Below are 21,593 nucleotides of genomic sequence, written 5' to 3'. Positions count from 1 at the left end.
TTAATTCGATGTACCTCTTAATTCTCCTGTCCCCACAAAAAAACAATGTGAAAAATGTGATTTTCATCCCGGGAAGGCCAATCATTTTGCCACAGAGGATCAATAGCTTGCCTAGCTGTGGATTGTAGCCCAATAACAAGGAATGACATGCGTTTATAAAAGGCCAACATTTTTCCAGATCCTAGGCTACTAAAAATGTACCCCATGTGTGCAACTTCTGTACGTGCCTTCACTCTACTGCTCTATGCCACTACGCAAATGCAATGAAATGCATGCAATGCTTTATTATAAAGGTAACTTTTTTCCTCATGTGTTTCGGTACCTCAGAACTGCACAAGTCACCCCCCTCCCGCGCTCACTTTTTGTTCCAGCGCCTCCCGATTAAAAAATTAAGCACCTCCCGATTCAAAAATAAAGTTCATTTTTTGCTCAAAACCACAGCCATCATTATTATATTGCCCAGCATGCTCTATTGCAGGTTGATTTTCAGAATTGTTTCTTTCAATACCTGTGTTTTTGCATGCACATTGATTGGTTGATTCATCTCATGCTACACAAACAACATACATTTTTCTAAACTAATCCAATGTGTTAGTAGTTGGACTTATTGCACCCAGTTCTGAGATGGCTATTCCAGTTTATATGATTTCGGTAGTCTTAATAATCAATCTTCCCTACTCCAGAAGTCTTTCTGAATGCAGGATGGAGACGATTAAAAGTTCCAATTGTTGGATATCCTCACTCTAGCTGTTCTCCAATAGGAACTACACATCACTTTGCAAGCCAGCATAATGTGACTTGCAGGCTTAATGTGGCCTGTAAACCAGGAGTTTCAAACTGCTGCGTAGGGTGTAACTAAGCCCTCAAAGAAAGGCCTTATGTATCTATTATGTAATGCACTGTCATAAAGAGTTTAATTTAAAAAACAACATATTCACTTAGACACACAATTGGTGAAAGCTACAAGACTGAAAACCATTGACTACAACATATGTGTCTGTCGCTAACAAATACAGTCATGGGTGGTAACTACAAATCACTCGATAGGCACACTGGGAAATATGCAAATAGGTCAAATAAATTCTCAAGTTGAATTATATGTTCACTCAACTCCTAAAATCTAATGTTGAGTGAACATACAATTCAACTGGAGAATGTATTTTGGTTCAGCTACAGTATATGCCCAAATATTGAGCAAACTCACACTCCTATTGCAGCTGGTTGCCATACAATTCTACGGTGAATCAACATCTTGGTTTTTACAGTGTAGAATAAAAAATAAAAAACATTTAAATTGAAAACACTCATACGCATAATGAAAATGCTTTATAGGCTAGATGTATAAAGTTATGAGTTAGAGAATAACAAAGAATTACTGAGAATAACAATGAATTACTGAGAATAACAATGAATTACTGAGAATAACAATGAATTACTCAAACAGTTATGAAGAGAAAACTAATTTACAGAAAAGAAAACCCCATATGACCAAAAAAGACATGTTAGCCAAATGAGTCAGCTTGCTCAAAACAAGGTGATATATTCATATTGATAAGATCAATTGAAATGACAAGTTCTCTGCAGCATGGAATAAAATGCTTTAATCTAAAATGTAGTCAGCAGAGGGCACGACTGGAGATGTTTAGAGTTACTATAAGTCATAAGTATTTGATTAGTCATTAAACATAATTTCACAAAAGTGAGCAGCATGAACTGCCAAACCGCCACTGAAACGGACCGAAGCCAGTAAAATCAGCACTCATTTGCTAAAGAGTTAGTTCACTGCCCCTCTGCAGGCTGGTGTTTGAGATTCCGCTGGACTCTGATCTTGAGGTGTATTTAATCTGAATTCCGGGGGCTCATCAGTTATAAAACTCCTATAGAACCAGAAAGAATGTGCAAAACATACTGTTCTGCATGAGGCACAAAGGCATGTCTTTAGAGGTGGGGGCAGGCATAAAACAACAGGCAGATGAGGGATTTCTTTAGAGGCTGGAGGGCCAAGAAGTTATTTTGGAGCTCTATTGGATACTGGAGGGGTGGGGGGGTGGGGTATAAGTCAGCAGTTTTAGTGAAGGGTGTAGGAACGCTTTTGAGAAGCATGAGGTTAAGGAGGCATGTCCTTCACAAGCACATCCTGAGGTCAAGGTTCAATATGTAATGTAATCACCACAAGATGATGGTTATTTTGTTCAGATCAAAATGCCTAATATTGTTTTTGACACGTAGACAGAAGACAAGGGAAAACATAGTTATTTTATCTTATATTTTTGTCATAAGATTGTAGAATAACACACATTATACACTGAGCGTACAAACAATTAAGAACACCTGCTCTTTCCATGACATAGACTAACCAGGTGAATCCAAGTGAAAGCTATGATCCCTTATTAATGTCACTTGTTAAATCCACTTCAACCAGTGTAGACGAAGGGGAGGACACAGGCTAAAGAAGGATTTTTAAGCCTTGAGACAATTGAAACATGGATTGTGTTTATGTACCATTCAGTGGAGGAATGGGCAAGACAAAATATTTATGTGCCTTTGAATAGGGTATGGTAGTAGGTACCATGTGCATCGGTTTGTGTTTTTCACAGTCAACAGTTTCTTGTGTGTATCAAGAACGGTCCACCACCCAAAGGACATCCAGCCAACTTGACATAACTGTGGGAAGTACTGGAGTCAACATGGGCCAGCATTCAACAAGCATCCCTGTCGAATGCTTTCGACACCTTGTAGAATCCATGTCCCGAAGGATTGAGACTGTTCTGAGGGAAAATCAATACTGTTCCTAATATTTGATATACTCAGTGTATATTAACTAATTGTATGTAGATGGTCACGGATTACAATTAGGTGGTCATGGATTGTGAGCTATGGGTGGGGGGGTGAGGGTGGATAAATATATTGCAGTCCAGTAGAACATAGAGCCAGTCACTGCTTGGTGACATAATGTATTCATGACTAAGCCATCTCCATGACCTTCTTAATCCAGTCCACATAGACAGAGACACGGATGAAGATGTTAGGCTGGCCTGGGTGTCCACAGCGCCTCATGGGGATGATCACTCCCTCAAGCACCCAGCAGTCACTGTTCTGACAGGCCAGAGGGCCCCCATAGTCTCTCTGGGGGTCACATTGAAAGAACACATCACTGTTAGATCATTGTCACACAGCAGAACTTTCCTACAATGTGGGACATTTAAAATGTGTAGTGTATTTGAGGTTTAAAAAGGCTTCTGAAGTTTGTAATTTCAGACTTGATTTTTCCTTACAAAAAATGTATCAACCCCTACAAACATTTCCATTAAATATAATCCACATAATTATTCACATTGCTGCAGGATTATTTTCCTTCAGTAGCAAACTGGCTCAAATTTTGATCATACATCTGTACATGTTTGTATGTACTGTATGTCACATAAGATAATTAATATCCTAAAATAAAGTTATCATTTTTGCTCACCATCAATCTCAGTCTCTCTCATACAAACAAACTATTGCTCATAGACAGATCCTACAACTCACAAACACACCGAACCTACCTCACAGGCACCCACCCCACCCTGGAAGGAGTTGGTGCACATCTCGTTTTCCCGAACACGACCCCGAAAGTAGTTGTTACAATCCTTGTTGCTTAGAACTGGTATTTGAGCCACATTGAGCACAGAGTCATCTGTAGAAGTGCCTAAGAAAGTGAGAGAGAAAGGGAAAGGGGGGGGTAAAGGAGGATGAGATAGAGAGAACGAGACAACGAGGAAGAGGAGGGCATATGCTGAGTGGTACTGGAAATAACAACACTATCTGTTGGTCCAGGATCTGAAACACTTTCTCATTTACATGCTACATTAGTAAAGCAGATACTTCATAACTTCAAGGGCAGAAAACATTTCATAAATTTGGTTCCTATGTTTTTCCTGACCATGTAATCTGACCTGGGTCAACTCAGGGCCCTGGTCATATGCTCACTTCAAGGGAAGCAACACTGAACCATGCATGAGAGCATCACCATAGCCAATGTGAGTAAGACCTTTAAACAGGTTAATGTTCACAAGGGCGCGGGGCCAGACGGATTACCAGGACGCATACTCAGAGCATACACTGACCAGCTGGCAAGTGTCTTCATTGACATTTTTAACCTCTCCCTGACCCAGTCTATAATACTTACATGTTTCAAGCAGACCACCATAGTTCCTGTGTCCAAGAACGCCAAGGTAACCTACCTAAATGACTATTGCCCCATGGGACACATCTGTTGCCATGAAATACTTTGAAAAGCTGGCTCACATCAACGCCATCATCCTAGACACCCTGGACCCACTCCAATTTGCATAATGCCCCAATAGATCCACAGATGATGGGTAGTGTGGGTAATGGTGGAGAGCAGGTGTGGGTAATGATGGAGAGCAGGTGTGGGAAGGTGTGGGTAATGATGGAGAAAAGGTGTGGGTAATGATGGAGAGCAGGTGTGGGTAATGATGGGGAAAAGGTGCGGGTAATGATGAAGAGCAGGTGTGGGTAATGATGGAGAGCAGGTGTGGGTAATGATGGGGAAAATGTGTGGGTAATGATGGGAAGCAGGTGTGGGTAATGATGGGGAAAAGGTGTGGGTAATGATGGGGAGCAGGTGTGGGTAATGATGGAGAGCAGGTGTGGGTAATGATGGATAGCAGGTGTGGGTAATGATGGAGAGCAGGTGTGGGTAATGATGGAGAGCAGGTGTGGGTAATGATGGAGAGCAGGTGTGGGTAATGATGTAAAGAGCAGGTGTGGGTAATGATGGAGAGCAGGTGTGGGTAATGATGGAGAGCAGATGTGGGTAATGATGGAGAGCAGGTGTGGGTAATGATGGGGAAATGTGTGGGTGATGGAGAGCAGGTGTGGGTAATGATGGAGAGCAGGTGTGGGTAATGATGGGGAAAATGTGTGGGTAATGATGGGGAGCAGGTGTGGGTAATGATGGGGAAAAGGTGTGGGTAATGATGGGGAGCAGGTGTGGGTAATGATGGAGAGCAGGTGTGGGTAATGATGGATAGCAGGTGTGGGTAATGATGGAGAGCAGGTGTGGGTAATGATGGAGAGCAGGTGTGGGTAATGATGGAGAGCAGGTGTGGGTAATGATGTAAAGAGCAGGTGTGGGTAATGATGGAGAGCAGGTGTGGGTAATGATGGAGAGCAGATGTGGGTAATGATGGAGAGCAGGTGTGGGTAATGATGGGGAAATGTGTGGGTGATGGAGAGCAGGTGTGGGTAATGTTGGAGAGCAGGTGTAGGTAATGATGGGGAGAATGTGTGGGTAATGATGGAGAGCAGGTGTGAGTAATGATGGAGAGCAGGTGTGGGTAATGATGGAGAGCAGGTGTGGGTAATGATGGGGAGCAGGTGTGGGTAATGATGGGGAGCAGGTGTGGGTAATGATGGAGAGCAGGTGTGGGTAATGATGGAGAGCAGGTGTGGGTAATGATGGGGAGCAGGTGTGGGTAATGATGGGGAGCAGGTGTGGGTAATGATGGGGAGCAGGTGTGGGTAATGATGGAGAGCAGGTGTGGGTAATTATGGAGAGCAGGTGTGGGTAATGATGGGGAAAATGTGTGGGTAATGATGGGGAAAATGTGTGGGTAATGTTGGAGAGCAGGTGTGGGTAATGTTGGAGGGCAGGTGTGGGTAATGTTGAGGAGCAGGTGTGCGTAATGTTGGAGAGCAGGTGTGGGTAATGTTGGAGAGCAGGTGTGGGTAATGTTGGAGAGCAGGTGTGGGTAATGTTGAGGAGCAGGTGTGGGTAATGTTGGAGAGCAGGTGTGGGTAATGTTGGAGAGCAGGTGTGGGTAATGTCGGAGAGCAGGTGTGGGTAATGTTGGAGAGCAGGTGTGGGTAATGTCTGAGAGCAGGTGTGGGTAATGTTGGAGAGCAGGTGTGGGTAATGTTGAGGAGCAGGTGTGGGTAATGTTGGAGAGCAGGTGTGGGTAATGTTGGAGAGCAGTTGTGGGTAATGTTGGAGAGCAGGTGTGGGTAATGTTGGAGATCAGGTGTGGGTAATGAAGATTATTAACCACTGGCCCTGGCAGACCGGAGGTAGGCGTGACAGTTAGTGTTTCCCCTATGACGTTTCTTTTCAGGGCTAGATTTGAGTTAAATGTTACCACCAACCAGCAATTAATCAGAAACACCTGCAAAGTTCTTCCTATTCGTGAATGACCCAAACAGCTTTTCGCCTCCACTTTTTTTACCAGACTACTTAAGTCGAATGTATGCACACATGACTGTAAGTCGCTTTGGATAAAAGCGTCTGCTAAATGGCATATATACTTACACAATCTATTGGATAATTTGTCAATTTTCACATATTTTTTTGCTAGTCTGTATATTTATATATGAAATATCAGATATGTAATCATATAGTAACCAAAAAAGTGTTAAACAAATCTAAATATATTTTAGATTTTAGAAGCTTCAAAGTAGCCACCCAAAGTAGCCTTGATGATAGATTTGTTAAAAAAGTTTGAAATATCCAATAAATGTCGTTCCACTTCATGATTGTGTCCCACTTGTTGTTGATTCTTCACAAAAATATACAGTTTTATATCTTTATGTTTGAAGCCTGAAATGTGGCAAAAGGTCGCAAAGTTCAAGGGGGCCGAATACTTTTGAATACGGTGTAATATATATTTTTTTTAAACAACAACAACAGATAACTTTAGCTTGCTAGATAAGGTTAGCAAGTTGGCTAGCTAAGGTTAGCATGTTGGCTAGCTAAGGTTAGCATGTTGGCTAGCTAAGGTTAGCATGTTGGCTAGCTAAGGTTAGCATGTTGGCTAGCTAAGGTTAGCAAGTTGGCTAGCTAGGGTTAGCAAGTTGGCTAGCTAGGGTTAGCAAGTTGGCTAGCTAAGGTTAGCAAGTTGGCTAGCTAAGGTTAGTAAGTTGGCTAGCTAAGGTTAGCATGCCTGATAGCTACACTGACGCCATATGGAAATCCCCACAACATTCCTTCCCACCCCCAATCCGTGAATACTGTATGTATAAGTAACCTGTGTCATTCAGGAATTATACCGAAATAGGAGCGGCACTGCCCTCTGGTGGGTGCCTTTAAAGATTCATATTGAGGAATGTGAGTAAATAATATTGAAGCATTACAATTATGAGCATAGCTCTACTTTACCTTGAGTTTCGCCCCAGCCTGCGATCTCACAGAGGGTTCCTTCTGGAACTATGTAGCGTTCAGGGGGCAGGCATATCTGAGACACACGCTCGTTAAACTGGGCATGGCTAAGGAAGAGGAGGAGGAGAGAGAGCATCAGACTGAGCTGAATGTGGATTTAAATGGATTTTCTATTAAATCATATTGGGTGGTCTAGTTGGAAAAGTGGTATGATAATATTGCTTGGGTACTGTACGTGTACGATATACTGTACGTGTACGATATACTGTATGTGTGTACCGTATGTGGTTAGTGTGTGTGTGTGTATGTGCGTCGCTGCATGCATGTGTTTGTACGCACTATTCCAGTTGTAGCATGACCAGCTGGGACTCAGAGGGTCCACAGATGATCTTGGTGAGAGGGATAGTCTGTCGGTCTGGCTCTCCTACTATGGGATTACGAAACAATGTCCCCATCATGGCCGAGTACCCCGGAAGGTCGACATAGCTGCACATAGAGGAACATACACTGACCAACGATCCTCATCACATTCAAGAGATTTATACCATTTGAGGTTATTTTAGGCTTGTTGTTTTAGAGTCTAGATCTGGTTCTTTTAAAATGTATTGGATTTTACACTTTTTACTTTATTTTACTGTGTTTTAAGAAACAACAATAACATGTAAATTCATTAGAAATCATAAAGCATACCAAGAGGAGAAACACTGCTTAGTACTGATCACCCATTTGGAGCTAACCAGGGAGCCTCCACAGAAATGGTTTCCTTTCCTGCACACAATGAGAGAGAGAGGTCATGAATACTGGGCTCTAATGTGGAGAGAGAGAGGGATTATGAAGACTACGCTCTAACAAGGGGAACGAGAGAGAGAGAGACAGAGAGTGTGTGAGAGAGAGAGAGAGAGAGAGAGAGAGAGAGAGAGAGAGAGAGAGAGAGAGAGAGAGAGAGAGAGAGAGAGAGAGAGAGAGAGAGAGAGAGAGAGAGAGAGAGAGAGAGAGAGAGAGAGAGACAGACAGACAGACAGACAGACAGACAGACAGACAGACAGACAGACAGACAGACAGACAGACAGACAGACAGACAGACAGACAGAAAGAGAGAGATTATGAAGACTAGGCTCTAACAAGGGGAAGGAGAGAGAGAGAAAGAGAGAGATGAAGACTAGGCTCTAACAAGGGGAAGGAGAGAGAGATGAAGACTAGGCTCTAACAAGGTGAAGGAGAGAGAGAGAGATGAAGACTAGGCTCTAACAAGGGGAAGGAGAGAGAGAGAGATGAAGACTAGGCTCTAAAAAGGGGAAGGAGAGAGAGAGAGAGATGAAGACTAGGCTCTAACAAGGGGAAGGAGAGAGAGAGAGAGAGAGAGAGAGAGAGAGAGAGAGAGAGAGAGAGAGAGAGAGAGAGAGAGAGAGAAAGAGGTTATGAAGACTGGGCTCTAACAGGGGGAGAGAGAGGTTATGAAGACTGGGCTCTAACAGGGGGAGAGAGAGGTTATGAAGACTAGGCTCTAACAGGGGGAGAGAGAGGTTATGAAGACTGGGCTCTAACAGGGGAAGAGAGAGGTTATGAAGACTGGGCTCTAACAGGGGGAGAGAGAGGTTATGAAGACTGGGCTCTAACAGGGGGAGAGAGAGGTTATGAAGATTGGGCTCTAACAGGGGAGAGAGGTTATGAGGACTGGGCTCTAACAGGGGGAGAGAGAGGTTATGAAGAATGGGGTCTAACAGGGGGAGAGAGGTTATGAGGACTGGGGTCTAACAGGGGGAGAGAGGTTATGAGGACTGGGCTCTAACAGGGGGAGAGAGAGGTTATGAAGACTGGGCTCTAACAGGGGGAGAGAGGTTATGAAGACTGAGCTCTTACAGGGGGGGACAGAGAGGTTATGAAGACTGCTGTCTCAGACTGACCTGTCTCTGAGACTGACGGTCCAGGGAGAGTTTCCAGGAAGCCCACCAACAATACGCAGTATTGGGCTCTTGGCCAAACGATCCTCTCTCTTTCCACACTCATTAAACTCCACAATCTCTGTGTGTGCGTGCACACACACACACACACACACACACACACACACACACACACACACACACACACACACACACACACACACACACACACACACACACACACACACACACACACACACACACACACACACACACACACACACACACACACGTTGATGAGTAAAGTTGTTTACACAGGTCCACTTCCAGAAAATACTGATTTTTCATTGTAGTTACATATTACATATCCCTTTAAAAACTCACCTGATGGCTCAATGATGGACACTTTCTCCCCAGCTGTTCAAACAACAATAACCAGAATAATTATTTAATCAGTTTATAACAACACAGGCCCATAGAGGGATTAGTGCTTTGAGCAAAATGTATGAAAATAGCTTTATAGTGTTAGTAAGTTAATATTGTTATTATTAATAATAATGTTAGGCCTACTATTAGAGCATAGAGATAAGAGATAATGAGTGACAGAGTAACAAGAGAACGATATGGAGAGAGGAATGTGATTCCTGAGGGCACAGAGTTATGGGAGGAGGGGAATCTTTACCACATTGCTTGATGGCACAGTAGTCAAACTCTGTTTTGGGGTCAGTGGTGTAGCACCAGGGTCCGTGCTGGTCCCCATCTGGGTTCCGGCAGTAGTTCTCTGTCAGGTTGGCATCAGGGTGGGTCCCTGGGTTTATCCTGGAAAACCACAGTCCAGTAAACCTCCCTATGCATGGCCCAGGAGACACTTCTACAAACACATGATACTATCCCATAAATAACTATATATTCAGTTTCCCTCTTTGACAACACCAAATAGACCTGCCTTTTATGAATTCATGATTAATTAAATGTTGTTCATACTTTGTTTTGTGAGGCATGTTGACACTCCACTTCTGACAGGTGATGCCCTTACGCGTCTTACGGACTACACCCCTATAGTTTTTACCATTTTCATGGTAGCAATCTAGGGTGTGGGGAAAAAGGACATAAAACATGATTACAGACACCAGGGTTGGGATCAATTCCATTTGAATTCCAGTCAATACACTAACAATCCAATTCCCTTTTCTCTTTAATGCTTTTCAATGAGAAAAATGTGGAATTGGAATTTGCTTAACCTTAAAAAACTACTGGAATTGAAATAGAATTAACCCCTAACCACTTCTTTGTGTTATTAAGTAGACTTGTGTTTGAGAAACCTAGATTGCATTGAGAGAGAGCATCGGGCCCATTGAAACAACAGAGGGCAGTGTACCCTCAGCTTCAATGTCGTCTGCACAGCGTTTGATCTGTAAACAAAGAGCCGTCCTCATCTCAGGCACAGACGTGAAGCACCAGGGTGCCTCGGATCCATCTGGGTTACGACAGTAGTTCTCCTCCAAGCCCCTGAAAGCAATGGTATAGTACAGACAATAAGTATAGCACACAGAAACACATGGATCATTATTCATGGATAAATACAGTATGTTGGATGTATGCTACTGAATTTCAGTCGCTCTGGACATGAGATTCTGCTATGACTAAATTGTAAATGTATTCTAGGAACATAAATAACTAGACCCAAGATCAGCCATTCATGTAGATATTCATGTCAATAAACTTCACTTCACTCCTCATACCATGACTCACTGGTCATCGCCCCACCTCTCATCCCTTTAACCAGCAGTCCCACCTTTCATCCCTTTAACCAGCAGTCCCACCTCTCATCCCTTTAACCAGCAGTCCCACCTCTCATCCCTTTAACCAGCAGTCCCACCTCTCATCCCTTTAACCATCAGTCCATCTTCTCATCCCTTTAACCAGCAGTCCCACCTCTCATCCCTTTAACCAGCAGTCCCACCTCTCATCCCTTTAACCAGCAGTCCCACCTCTCATCCCTTTAACCATCAGTCCATCTTCTCATCCCTTTATCCATCAATCCCACCTCTCATTCATCCATCCCTCTATCGCCTGTTTTTCTGGCTTACTTGCATTCGTAGGTGTTTGGGTAGAAGGGGTGCTCATGTGGGTACTGGGCGTCCCAACGCTGACAGGCGATACCGCCGGTCGTCTCATTTACTTTACCGCGGTAATCCTCCCCGCGACCACGGAAACAGTTTGTGGTGTAGCTGGACCGGAGGCGTCTCTTTGTAACCACAGCTAGAGTGAAGGAGAAAAGTGACATTATGAGGGCCGATATAGATTGTATTACATTGTTATAATGATGGAATAGTGTGAATTAATGGACTGGGTGGGTGTATGAGGGGGAAAGACATACAGCACTTGCTGATCTCGCAGCGCTCTCTCTCCATATCAGCGTCTGTGGTGTAGCACCAGGGAACAGGGGAGGCATCTGGGTTACGGCAGTAGTCATCATCCAAGCTCTTATCTGGATACCTGGAATGTACATGTACAATATTCCAGCACAATGTTAGGAAATTCTCAATTGGAATGATTGATTGTCCTCTACTCTGTTACAGTACTAAATATTGATTAGACAGGAGTAATGCTGGCTGTATACAGTGCATTCGGAAAGTATTCAAACCCCTTCACATTTTGCACATTAATTACAAATAAAAAACTGAAATATTACATTTACGTCAGTATTCAGACCCTTTACTCAGTACTTTGCTGAAGCACCTTTAGCAGCGATTACAGCCTCAAGTCTTCTTGGGTATGATGCTACAAGCTTGGCACACCTGTATTTGGGGATTTTCTCCCATTCTTCTCTGCAGATCTTCTCAAGCTCTGTCAGGTTGGATGGGGAGCGTCGCTGCACAGCTATTTTCAGGTCTCTCCAGAGATGTTCGATTGGGGTCAAGTCCGGGCTCTGGCTGGACCAGAGATTTGTCATTCAGAGACTTGTCCCGAAGCCACTACTGCGTTATCTTGGCTGTGTGCTTAGGGTCGTTGTCCTGTTGGAAGACGAATCTTCACCCCAGTCTGAAGTCCTGAGCGCTCTGGAGCAAGTTTTCATCAAGGATCTCTCTGTACTTTGCTCCGTTCATCTTTGCCTTGATCCTGACTAGTCTCCCAGTCCCTGTCGCTGAAAAACACACCCACAGCATGATGCTGCCACCACCATGATTCACCGTAAGGATGATGCCAAGTTTCTTCCAGACATGACGCTTGGTATTCAGTCCAAAGAGTTAAATCTTGGTTTCATCAGTCTGGGAGTCCTTTAAGTGCCTTTTGACAAACTCCAAGCGGGCCGTCATGTGCCTTTTACTGTGGAGTGGCCACTCTACTGACAGGTTTGGATTTATGAACTTTAAATCCTTATTAATCATTAGTTATAATAGAGAAACGAGGGGTGTCATAGCTGAGGGGCTTCACCAGAGGTTAATGGTTATCTGTAAGAGGAAAGTATATGGTGGGGGCAATTGAGCTTGGAATGTATTGAGTGTAGGGAGAGCGATCACATGTGTCAGGCATTGAGAAGGGGAGAGAGCCATGGATTAGTGATGAAGGGGGCGAGATCAGGTCAGGTCACGTTAAGGGAGAAATGAAAGTTTATGGCCCGTGTTTGTTCAGATGTGTAGGAGGAGACTAGGAGGAAGGCTTAAATATCACTGCTTGTCTGAAAAGGTCTTTGTCTAATGCAACTGTATTGATCCTCTGGGAAGAATAAACCTGGTTAAGATTTCATAGTGTCAGTAGAGTTTTTACTCTGGAAATTAGAGCCTAACACTACCATAAAGGCCTGATTGGTGGAGTGCTGCAGAGATGGTTGTCCTTCTGGAAGGTTCTCCCATCTCCACAGAGGAACTCTGGAGCTCAGGCAGAGTGACCATTGGGTTCTTGGTCACCTCCCTGACCAAGGCCCTTCTTCCCCGATTGCTCAGTTTGGCCGGGCAGACAGGTCTAGGAAGGGTCTTGGTGGTTCCAAACTTCTTCCATATAAGAATGATGGAGGCCACTGTGTTCTTGGGGACCTTCAATGCTGCAGAAATGTTTTGGTACCCTCTCCCAGATCTGTGCTTCAACACAATCTTGTCTCGGAGCTCTACGGACAATTCAGTTGACCGCATAGCTTGGTTTTTGCTCTGACATGCACTGTCAACTGTAAGACCTTATATAGATAGGTGCGTGCCTTTCCAAATCATCTCCAATCAATATAATTTAACAGGTAGACTCCAATCAAGTCTTAGATACATCTCAATGATGATCAATGGAAACAGGATACACCTGAACTCAGTTTCGAGTCTCATAGCAAAGGTTCTGTATACTTATGTAAATGAGGTATTTAAAAAATATGAACTTGCAAAAAATGATAAAAACCTGCTTTCGCTTTGTCATTATGGGTTCTGTGTGTAAATTGATGAGGGGAAAAAACTATTTAATACATTTTAGAATAAGGCTGTAAAGTAACAACATTTTGAAAAAGTGAAGGGGTCTGAATACTTTCCAAATGCACTGTACAAAGGCATGTAGGCCTACAACAAAAAGCACATAAAAGAGTGGTGGTTGTAGTGGTGGTAGTGGTTGTGGTAGTGGTTGTAGTGGTTATAGTTGTAGTTGTAGTGGTACTGGTTGTAGTGGTGGTGGTTATAGTGGTTGTAGTTGTAGTGGTGGTTGTAGTGGTGGTAGTGGTGGTAGTGGTGATTGTGGTAGTGGTGGTAGTGGTGGTTGTGGTGGTGGTTGTAGTGATTGTAGTGGTTGTAGTGGTAGTGGTGGCGGTTGTAGTGGTGGTAGTGGTTGTAGTGGTGGTAGTGGTTGTAGTGGTTGTGGTAGTGGTTGTAGTGATTGTGGTGGTGGTTGTAGCAGTGGATGTAGTGGAGGTTGTAGTGATGATAGTGGTGGTGGTTGTAGTGGTGATAGTGGTGGTGGTTGTAGTGGTGATGGTTGTAGTGGTTACAGTGGTGGTGGTTGTAGTGGTGATAGTGGTGGTGGTGGTGGTGGTTGTAGTGGTGGAGATTGTTGTGGTTATAGTGGTGGTGGTTGTAGTGGTGATAGTGGTGGTGGTTGTAGTGGTGGTGGTGGTTGTAGTGGTTGTGGTGGTGGTTGTAGTGGTGCTTATAGTGGTAGTGGTTGTAGTGGTGCTTATAGTGGTAGTGGTTGTAGTGGTGCTTATAGTGGTAGTGGTTGTAGTGGTGGTGGTTGTAGTGGTAGGTGATAAAAATAGTGGAGTGGTAGTGGTAGTGGTTGTAGTGGTTGTAATGGTTGTGGTGGTGGTAGTGGTTATAGTTGTAGTGGTGGTGATTGTAGTGGTGGTTGTGGTGGAGGTTGTAGTGGTTACAGTGGTGGTGGTTGTAGTGGTGATAGTGGTGGTGGTGGTTGTGGTGGTGATAGTGGTGGTGGTTGTAGCGGTGGTGGTTGTAGTGGTGGTGGTTGTGGTGATGGTGGTTGTAGCGGTGGTTGTAGTGGTGATAGTTATTGTGGTTATAGTGGTGGTGGTTGGAGTGGTGATAGTTGTTGTGGTGATAGTGGTGGTGGTTGTAGTGGTGATAGTGGTGGTGGTTGTAGTGATGGTTGTAGTGGTGGTTATAGTGGTGGTGGTTGTAGTGGTGATAGTGGTGGTGGTGGTTGTAGTGGTGATAGTGGAGGTGGTTGTAGCGGTGGTGGTTGTAGTGGTGGTGGTTGTAGTGGTGGTGGTTGTGGTGATAGTGGTGGTGGTTGTAGTGGTTGTGGTGATAGTGGTGGTGGTTGTAGTGGTGGTGGTTGGAGTGGTGATAGTTGTTGTGGTGGTGATAGTGGTGGTGATAGTTGTAGTGGTGATAGTGGTGGTGGTTGTAGTAGTGGTTGTGGTTGTAGTGGTGGTGGTTGTAGTGATGGTTGTAGTGGTGGTGGTTGTAGTAGTGGTTGTAGTGGTGGTTATAGTGATGGTTGTAGTGGCGGTGGTTGTAGTGGTGATAGTGGTGGTGGTTGTAATGGTGGTGGTTGTTGTGGTGATAGTTGTTGTGGTGATAGTGGTGGTGGTTGTAGTGGTGATAGTGGTGGTGGTTGTAGTGGTGGTGATTGTAGTGGTAGTGGTAGGTGATAATAGCGCTGGGTGGACAGACATACTTCTCAGGCTGGTAGATGTGTTGGTGTGGGTATTGCTGGTCCCAACGTTGGCACTCTCTGCCACTCACTGTGTGGTCAACCTGACCCCTGTAGTCTTCCCCATTACATGTGATACACACCTCTGTGCACAAACCCAAACACACACAATTTGTAACAACACTGTGTTGTTCTCTGTGATCAAAACAGATACAGTGCCTTGCGAAAGTATTCGGCCCCCTTGAACTTTGCGACCTTTTGCCACATTTCAGGCTTCAAACATAAAGATATAAAACTGTATTTTTTTGTGAAGAATCAACAACAAGTGGGACACAATCATGAAGTGGAACGACATTTATTGGATATTTCAAACTTTTTTAACAAATCAAAAACTGAAAAATTGTGGGTGCAAAATTATTTAGCCCCTTTACTTTCAGTGCAGCAAACTCTCTCCAGAAGTTCAGTGAGGATCTCTGAATGATCCAATGTTGACCTAAATGACTAATGATGATAAATACAATCCACCTGTGTGTAATCAAGTCTCCGTATAAATGCACCTGCACTGTGATAGTCTCAGAGGTCCGTTAAAAGCGCAGAGAGCATCATGAAGAACAAGGAACACACCAGGCAGGTCCGAGATACTGTTGTGAAGAAGTTAAAAGCCGGATTTGGATACAAAAAGATTTCCCAAGCTTTAAACATCCCAAGGAGCACTGTGCAAGCGATAATATTGAAATGGAAGGAGTATCAGACCACTGCAAATCTACCAAGACCTGGCCGTCCCTCTAAACTTTCAGCTCATACAAGGAGAAGACTGATCAGAGATGCAGCCAAGAGGCCCATGATCACTCTGGATGAACTGCAGAGATCTACAGCTGAGGTGGGAGTCTCTGTCCATAGGACAACAATCAGTCGTATATTGCACAAATCTGGCCTTTATGGAAGAGTGGCAAGAAGAAAGCCATTTCTTAAAGATATCCATAAAAAGTGTTGTTTAAAGTTTGCCACAAGCCACCTGGGAGACACACCAAACATGTGGAAGAAGGTGCTCTGGTCAGATGAAACCAAAATTGAACTTTTTGGCAACTATGCAAAGCGTTATGTTTGGCGTAAAAGCAACACCCTGAACACACCATACCCACTGTCAAACATGGTGGTGGCAGCATCATGGTTTGGGCCTGCTTTTCTTCAGCAGGGACAGGGAAGATGGTTAAAATTGATGGGAAGATGGATGGAGCCAAATACAGGACCATTCTGGAAGAAAACCTGATGGAGTCTGCAAAAGACCTGAGACTGGGACAGAGATTTGTCTTCCAACAAGACAATGATCCAAAACATAAAGCAAAATCTACAATGGAATGGTTAAAAAATAAACATATCCAGGTGTTAGAATGGCCAAGTCAAAGTCCAGACCTGAATCCAATCGAGAATCTGTGGAAAGAACTGAAAACTGCTGTTCACAAATGCTCTCCATCCAACCTCACTGAGCTCGAGCTGTTTTGCGAGGAGGAATGGGAAAAAATTTCAGTCTCTCAATGTGCAAAACTGATAGACATACCCCAAGCGACTTACAGCTGTAATCGCAGCAAAAGGTGGCGCTACAAAGTATTAACTTAAGGGGGTTGAATAATTTTGCACGCCCAATTTTTCAGTTTTTGATTTGTTAAAAAAGTTTGAAATATCCAATAAATGTCGTTCCACTTCATGATTGTGTCCCACTTGTTGTTGATTCAAACAAAAAAATACAGTTTTATATCTTTATGTTTGAAGCCTGAAATGTGGCAAAAGGTTGCAAAGTTCAAGGGGGCCAAATACTTTCGCAAGGCACTGTATGTCCACTGTGCCTAACAGACATGTCCACTGTGCCAAACAGACATGTCCACTGTGCCAAACAGACATGTCCACTGTGCCAAACAGACATGTCCACTGTGCCTAACAGACATGTCCACTGTGCCTAACAGACATGTCCACTGTGCCTAACAGACATGTCCACTGTGCCTAACAGACATGTCCACTGTAGCTAACAGACATGTTCACTGTGCCTAACAGACATGTCCACTGTAGCTAACAGACATGTTCACTGTGCCTAACAGACATGTCCACTGTGCCTAACAGACATGTCCACTGTGCCTAACAGACATGTCCACTGTGCCTAATAGACATGTCCACTGTGCCTAACAGACATGTCCACTATGCCTAACAGACATGTCCACTGTGCCTAACAGACATGTCCACTGTGCCTAACAGACATGTCCACTATGCCTAACAGACATGTCCACTGTGCCTAACAGACATGTCCACTATGCCTAACAGATAATAAGTTCAAATACAATACATACACACATAGTGTTATCACATTATCTTTAGAAACATATGCAGTTGCAATCCTTCAACTGCTGGAATTTTATAACAGAATGGGATGTACCATCTTTGCAGTGGGGGATATTGCAGGTCTCATAACGCCGTTCTGGATCAGTGGTGTAGCACCACGGCCCGATGCGGTCCCCATCTGGGTTCCTGCAGTAGTTCAGCTCCAAGCCATTAGTGGCTGTGGGTGTCCATCTATGACAAGTATAGCAACAGCATGTGTGTGAGAGAGACAGAGACATATCGTATTATATATTCTTCTGGGTCATGTTTTCAGCTTCCAAACAACAACTCTCAGAAATCAATGGGATGATATTACCTGTGATCGTGTGGGAACTTTGACCACCACTGTTGACAAGTATGGCCACTTTTTGTCATGAACACCTTGCCTCGATAGTCTTCTCCTTTACCCACAATGCACTTTCTTACGTAGACTGCACATCACAGAAAAAAATATATATTTTCAAACTAAAATCACAGCATACTACTGACACTACATTTTGTAGTAAAATGACATAAATGACAGAGAACATGACCTCACTTTGACCACAAAGCTTACCCTTCTTCTCATAAAGGTCACAGTTGACGTTCCTCTTGACCTCTGCGTTGCTGCCATCCTCCACCCATGGCAGCTGTTTACAGGTGATGGAGGGACGCGTCTCGTAGTTGAAGGCTCTGGTGAAATTAGAATCTCCTTTATTTCGTCAAAGTACATTTACACATGGAATACCCAGAATTTGCCTTAGTGAGAAGGTGCTGCCAGCAACAGACAATATACAAACAGAATAGAAACACAAGTGCACATAGACATCATACAGAGTATTCAATATCGGTACAGTAAACATAAAACTCTGGAGTTTAGGCTGATTGCAGTGGGAATATACCATTTAAAGAGGGGATACTTCTATATAAGCAGAGGGAAGGATGTTGCCATGGCAAATATATACAATGTTGTAGAGGTCTACATTAGTGCAAATCACAGGAGGTTGGTGGCACCTTAATTGGGGAAGACAGGCTCATGGTAATGGCCAGAGAGGAATTAGTGGAATGGTATCAAGTACATCAAACACATCAAACACGCCATCTGTTTGATGCCATTCCATTCACTCTGTTCCAGACATTATTATGAGCTGTCCTCCCCTCAGCAGCCTCACTGGTGCAAATGCAGTATAGTGCAGATTTGTATTAAAGGTCATTGATGACAAGGTGCAGTAATTGGCTCAATGCAAAGTCACTTACACTACATGGCCAAAAGTATGTGGACACCTGCTCGTCAAACATCGCATTCCAAAATCATGGGCATTAATATGGAGTTGATCCCCCTTTGCTGCTATAACAGCCTCCAGTCTTCTGGGAAGGCTTTCCACTAGATGTTGGAACATTGCTGCGGGGACTCGCTTTCATTCAGCCACAAGACCATTAGTGAGGTCGGGCGATTAGGCTTGGCTCGCAGTCTGCATTCCAATTCATCCCAAAGGTGTTCGATGGAGTTGAGGTCAGGGCTCTGTGCAGGCCAGTTCTTCCACACCGAAAGGGCCTTCTCCAAACTGTTGCCACAAAGTTGGAAGCACAGAATCGCTTACAATGTCATTTTATGCTGAAGAGGTAAGATTTCCCTTCAATGGAACTAAGGGGCCTTGGCCGAAACATGAAAAACAGCCCCAGACCATTATTCCTCCTCCACCAAACTTTACACTTGCACTATGCGTTGGGGCAGGTAGCGTTCTCCTGGCATTCGCCTAACCCAGATTCGCCCATTGGTGAAGCGTGATTCATCACTCAACATAATGTGTTTCCACTGCTCCTGAGTCCAATGGCGGTGAGCTTTACACCACTCCAGCCGAAGCTTGACATTGCGCATGGTGATCTTAGGCTTGTGTGTGACTGCTTGGCCATGAAACCCCATTTCATAAACCTCCCAACAAACAGTTATTGTGCTGATGTTGCTTCCAGAGGCAGTTTGGAACCCGGTAGTGAGTGATGCAACTGAGGACAGACGATTTTTAAGCTCTTCGCGCTTCAGCACTCGCCAGTCCCATTCTGTGAGTTTGTGTGGCCCTCTACTTTGCGGCTGAGCCGTTGTTGCTCCTACACATTTCCACTTCACAATAACAGCACTTACAGTTGACCGGGGCAGGTCTAGCAGGGGAGAAATGTCCAAAATGGACTTGTTGGAAAGGTGGCATCCTATGACGGTGCCACTTTGAAAGTAACTGAGCTCTTCAGTAAGGCCATTCTACTGCAAATGCTTGTCTATGGAGATTGCACGGGTGTGTGCTCAATTTTATACACCTGTCAGCAACGGGTGTGGCTGAAATAGCTGAATCCACTAACTTGAATGGGTGTCCACATACTTGTGTATATATAGCGTAATTCCTATGAGCCGGTTGATGAGAGCCACAGATTGCGGGAAGAGGGCCACAGCATGGGGGAAGAAACTGTTCAGATGGAGGCCATTTTTTTCATGATTGACCCAGGGCTCTATTCAATCTGTATAGCTGAAGCGTTACAGATTCCGTGCTAGAAATTCAAAGGTAATTTCCGATTGAGCCGACATATGCAGCATTTACCGTGAATGCAGCCTTTAAATTTCAATCACGCTGTCAAGATGAACTTCCACAATGTTGACTGAATGGGGCCCCTTAACCGTCTGCCAGTGGAGAGTCTTTAAAAGATGGGGTGTCCAGGGTCGACCATGATCTTGCACGCTTCCTTGTCCCAGGAGTTTTCATGTAAGCTTGGGTTATATTTTTTAAGAATTTGGGGGTAGTCTGACTGGAACTCAAACCTGTGTCCAACACCTTAACCGCTAAGATTGCTAGGTGTTGTAGTGAGGTTGTACAACACTCCAGGGTACCTGCAGTCCAGTGTATTTGAGCATCGTCTGGCACAGTCCTCCAGCATCAGCCCTGGCAGTATCAGCACCCGTGCAGAGTTCCAGGAGGTCGGAACCAGCTCCCTTCCCTCGGAACGCTGGAAGTCATTCAGAGGACAGCGGGACCCTATGGCCAAACACAAAAAACACAGTCCTAATGCCTGATGGGACTTGTTATTCATTCAATCTAACCACTATTTTACTGGAGTTTATTACAAATTAGGGTTGTTTCAGAAGGGCTTTGGTTAGAAGTTCTAACTTACAACCACTAGGCCTATTTACTGAATACTGAAAAGTATGTGTTGGGTACCCAGCTGTCTGTGTGTCAGCTATTTTCCTGAACAACATTTGTGCATGGGTCTGACTGAGCACACAAGACCTTTGGACCATTACACCATTTTTGTGAAGCTTACATGGGTGGAGAAGTGTCTCCTTTCCCCTATCAAAACTCTTCACCTGACAGAATCGCCCACTTGACAGAATGCAGTCAGTAACATTACAGTATACATTACTGATCCCGTTAATAACCAAACTGAAATGGCACCTAATCGTTTTTGCTGCAGTCACTTCCATACCATTTCTTTGTCAAATGAGCTGACCAAGGAATATAATGTGTAACCAACAAAAAGACACAACTCAACAATAAAATCAATAAACCAATTCCAGCTACATTAAAATAGATACTAATTGGCACATTAATCTACTGTCAATTGTCTCCAAAATAGAATTACAAAAAAACGTTTTATTTTCTTCTTACCTTTGACCAATCCCCTCCAAAATGCCAGGAAAACACAGGAAAGAATGAGTTGCATGGCTAAGGTAAAGAATGAGAGCAGTGCTGAATGGAAGCAGATACGAGGATTTTTTTTTGTCAGTTCTGGAGTTCCTCTAGGCTGTCGTGTTTCAACGAAATGGATTAGGGTAGAACACGGCGAAAAATTAAGAAGCCGATTAAAAAAAAATATATTGTGGCGTTTACTGGACGGGAAAATCCAAAGTTACTAAATCAGTGTGAATAATGACTTTATCCCGTCCACCCACACGTGAACATGTAACAAGCTAATCAAACAGAGCCGCTTACCCCAAAAAGACAACCAATCGATAAGTACATTAATCATTAATACAATGGAGCCTAAAATATCAACTCAAGTCAGTGTAACAGTTTATTTATGAGCCTCGGCAATACCCGTGATCACCACTGGACGTCAGTAGAATCCAAACGACCACAAAG

At 43.9% G+C, this 21,593-nt stretch overlaps 1 protein-coding gene across 1 annotated transcript; it reads right to left on the bottom strand.

Moving 5' to 3' along the window:
* Positions 1-2,836: 2,836 nt before the first annotated feature.
* Positions 2,837-21,459, bottom strand: LOC124004078 (hepatocyte growth factor-like protein). Its single transcript, XM_046312855.1, has 18 exons — positions 21,120-21,459; positions 20,345-20,489; positions 18,047-18,162; positions 17,807-17,921; positions 17,546-17,682; positions 15,145-15,265; positions 11,417-11,535; positions 11,127-11,298; positions 10,415-10,545; positions 10,021-10,123; positions 9,719-9,855; positions 9,421-9,453; positions 9,061-9,178; positions 7,847-7,924; positions 7,496-7,642; positions 7,157-7,263; positions 3,546-3,688; positions 2,837-3,126 (listed from the first exon to the last, which is right to left on the bottom strand). Exons 1-18 carry the CDS (start codon positions 21,172-21,174, stop codon positions 2,965-2,967), a joined length of 2,139 nt encoding a protein of 712 aa, XP_046168811.1. The 5' UTR covers positions 21,175-21,459; the 3' UTR covers positions 2,837-2,964.
* Positions 21,460-21,593: the final 134 nt, after the last annotated feature.

The sequence above is a fragment of the Oncorhynchus gorbuscha genome, linkage group LG18 (assembly GCF_021184085.1).
Source record: "Oncorhynchus gorbuscha isolate QuinsamMale2020 ecotype Even-year linkage group LG18, OgorEven_v1.0, whole genome shotgun sequence".
NCBI classification, from domain to species: domain Eukaryota; kingdom Metazoa; phylum Chordata; class Actinopteri; order Salmoniformes; family Salmonidae; genus Oncorhynchus; species Oncorhynchus gorbuscha.
The sequence above is the reverse complement of the archived record's forward strand: the minus strand, read 5'-3'. Positions and strand labels throughout refer to the sequence as shown.

What these genes read in the sequence shown, in the direction of transcription:
- LOC124004078 (XM_046312855.1), bottom strand. Translation starts at nt 21,174, where the DNA reads ATGCAACTCATTCTTTCCTGTGTTTTCCTGGCATTTTGGAGGGGATTG. An exon ending in CCAAACACCTACGAATGCAA is followed by an intron (nt 10,546 to 11,126) that starts GTAAGCCAGAAA and finishes CATTGCTTTCAG; the next exon opens with GGGCTTGGAGGAGAACTACT. An exon ending in GTGGGGTGGGTGCCTGTGAG is followed by an intron (nt 3,127 to 3,545) that starts GTAGGTTCGGTG and finishes TGTGACCCCCAG; the next exon opens with AGAGACTATGGGGGCCCTCT.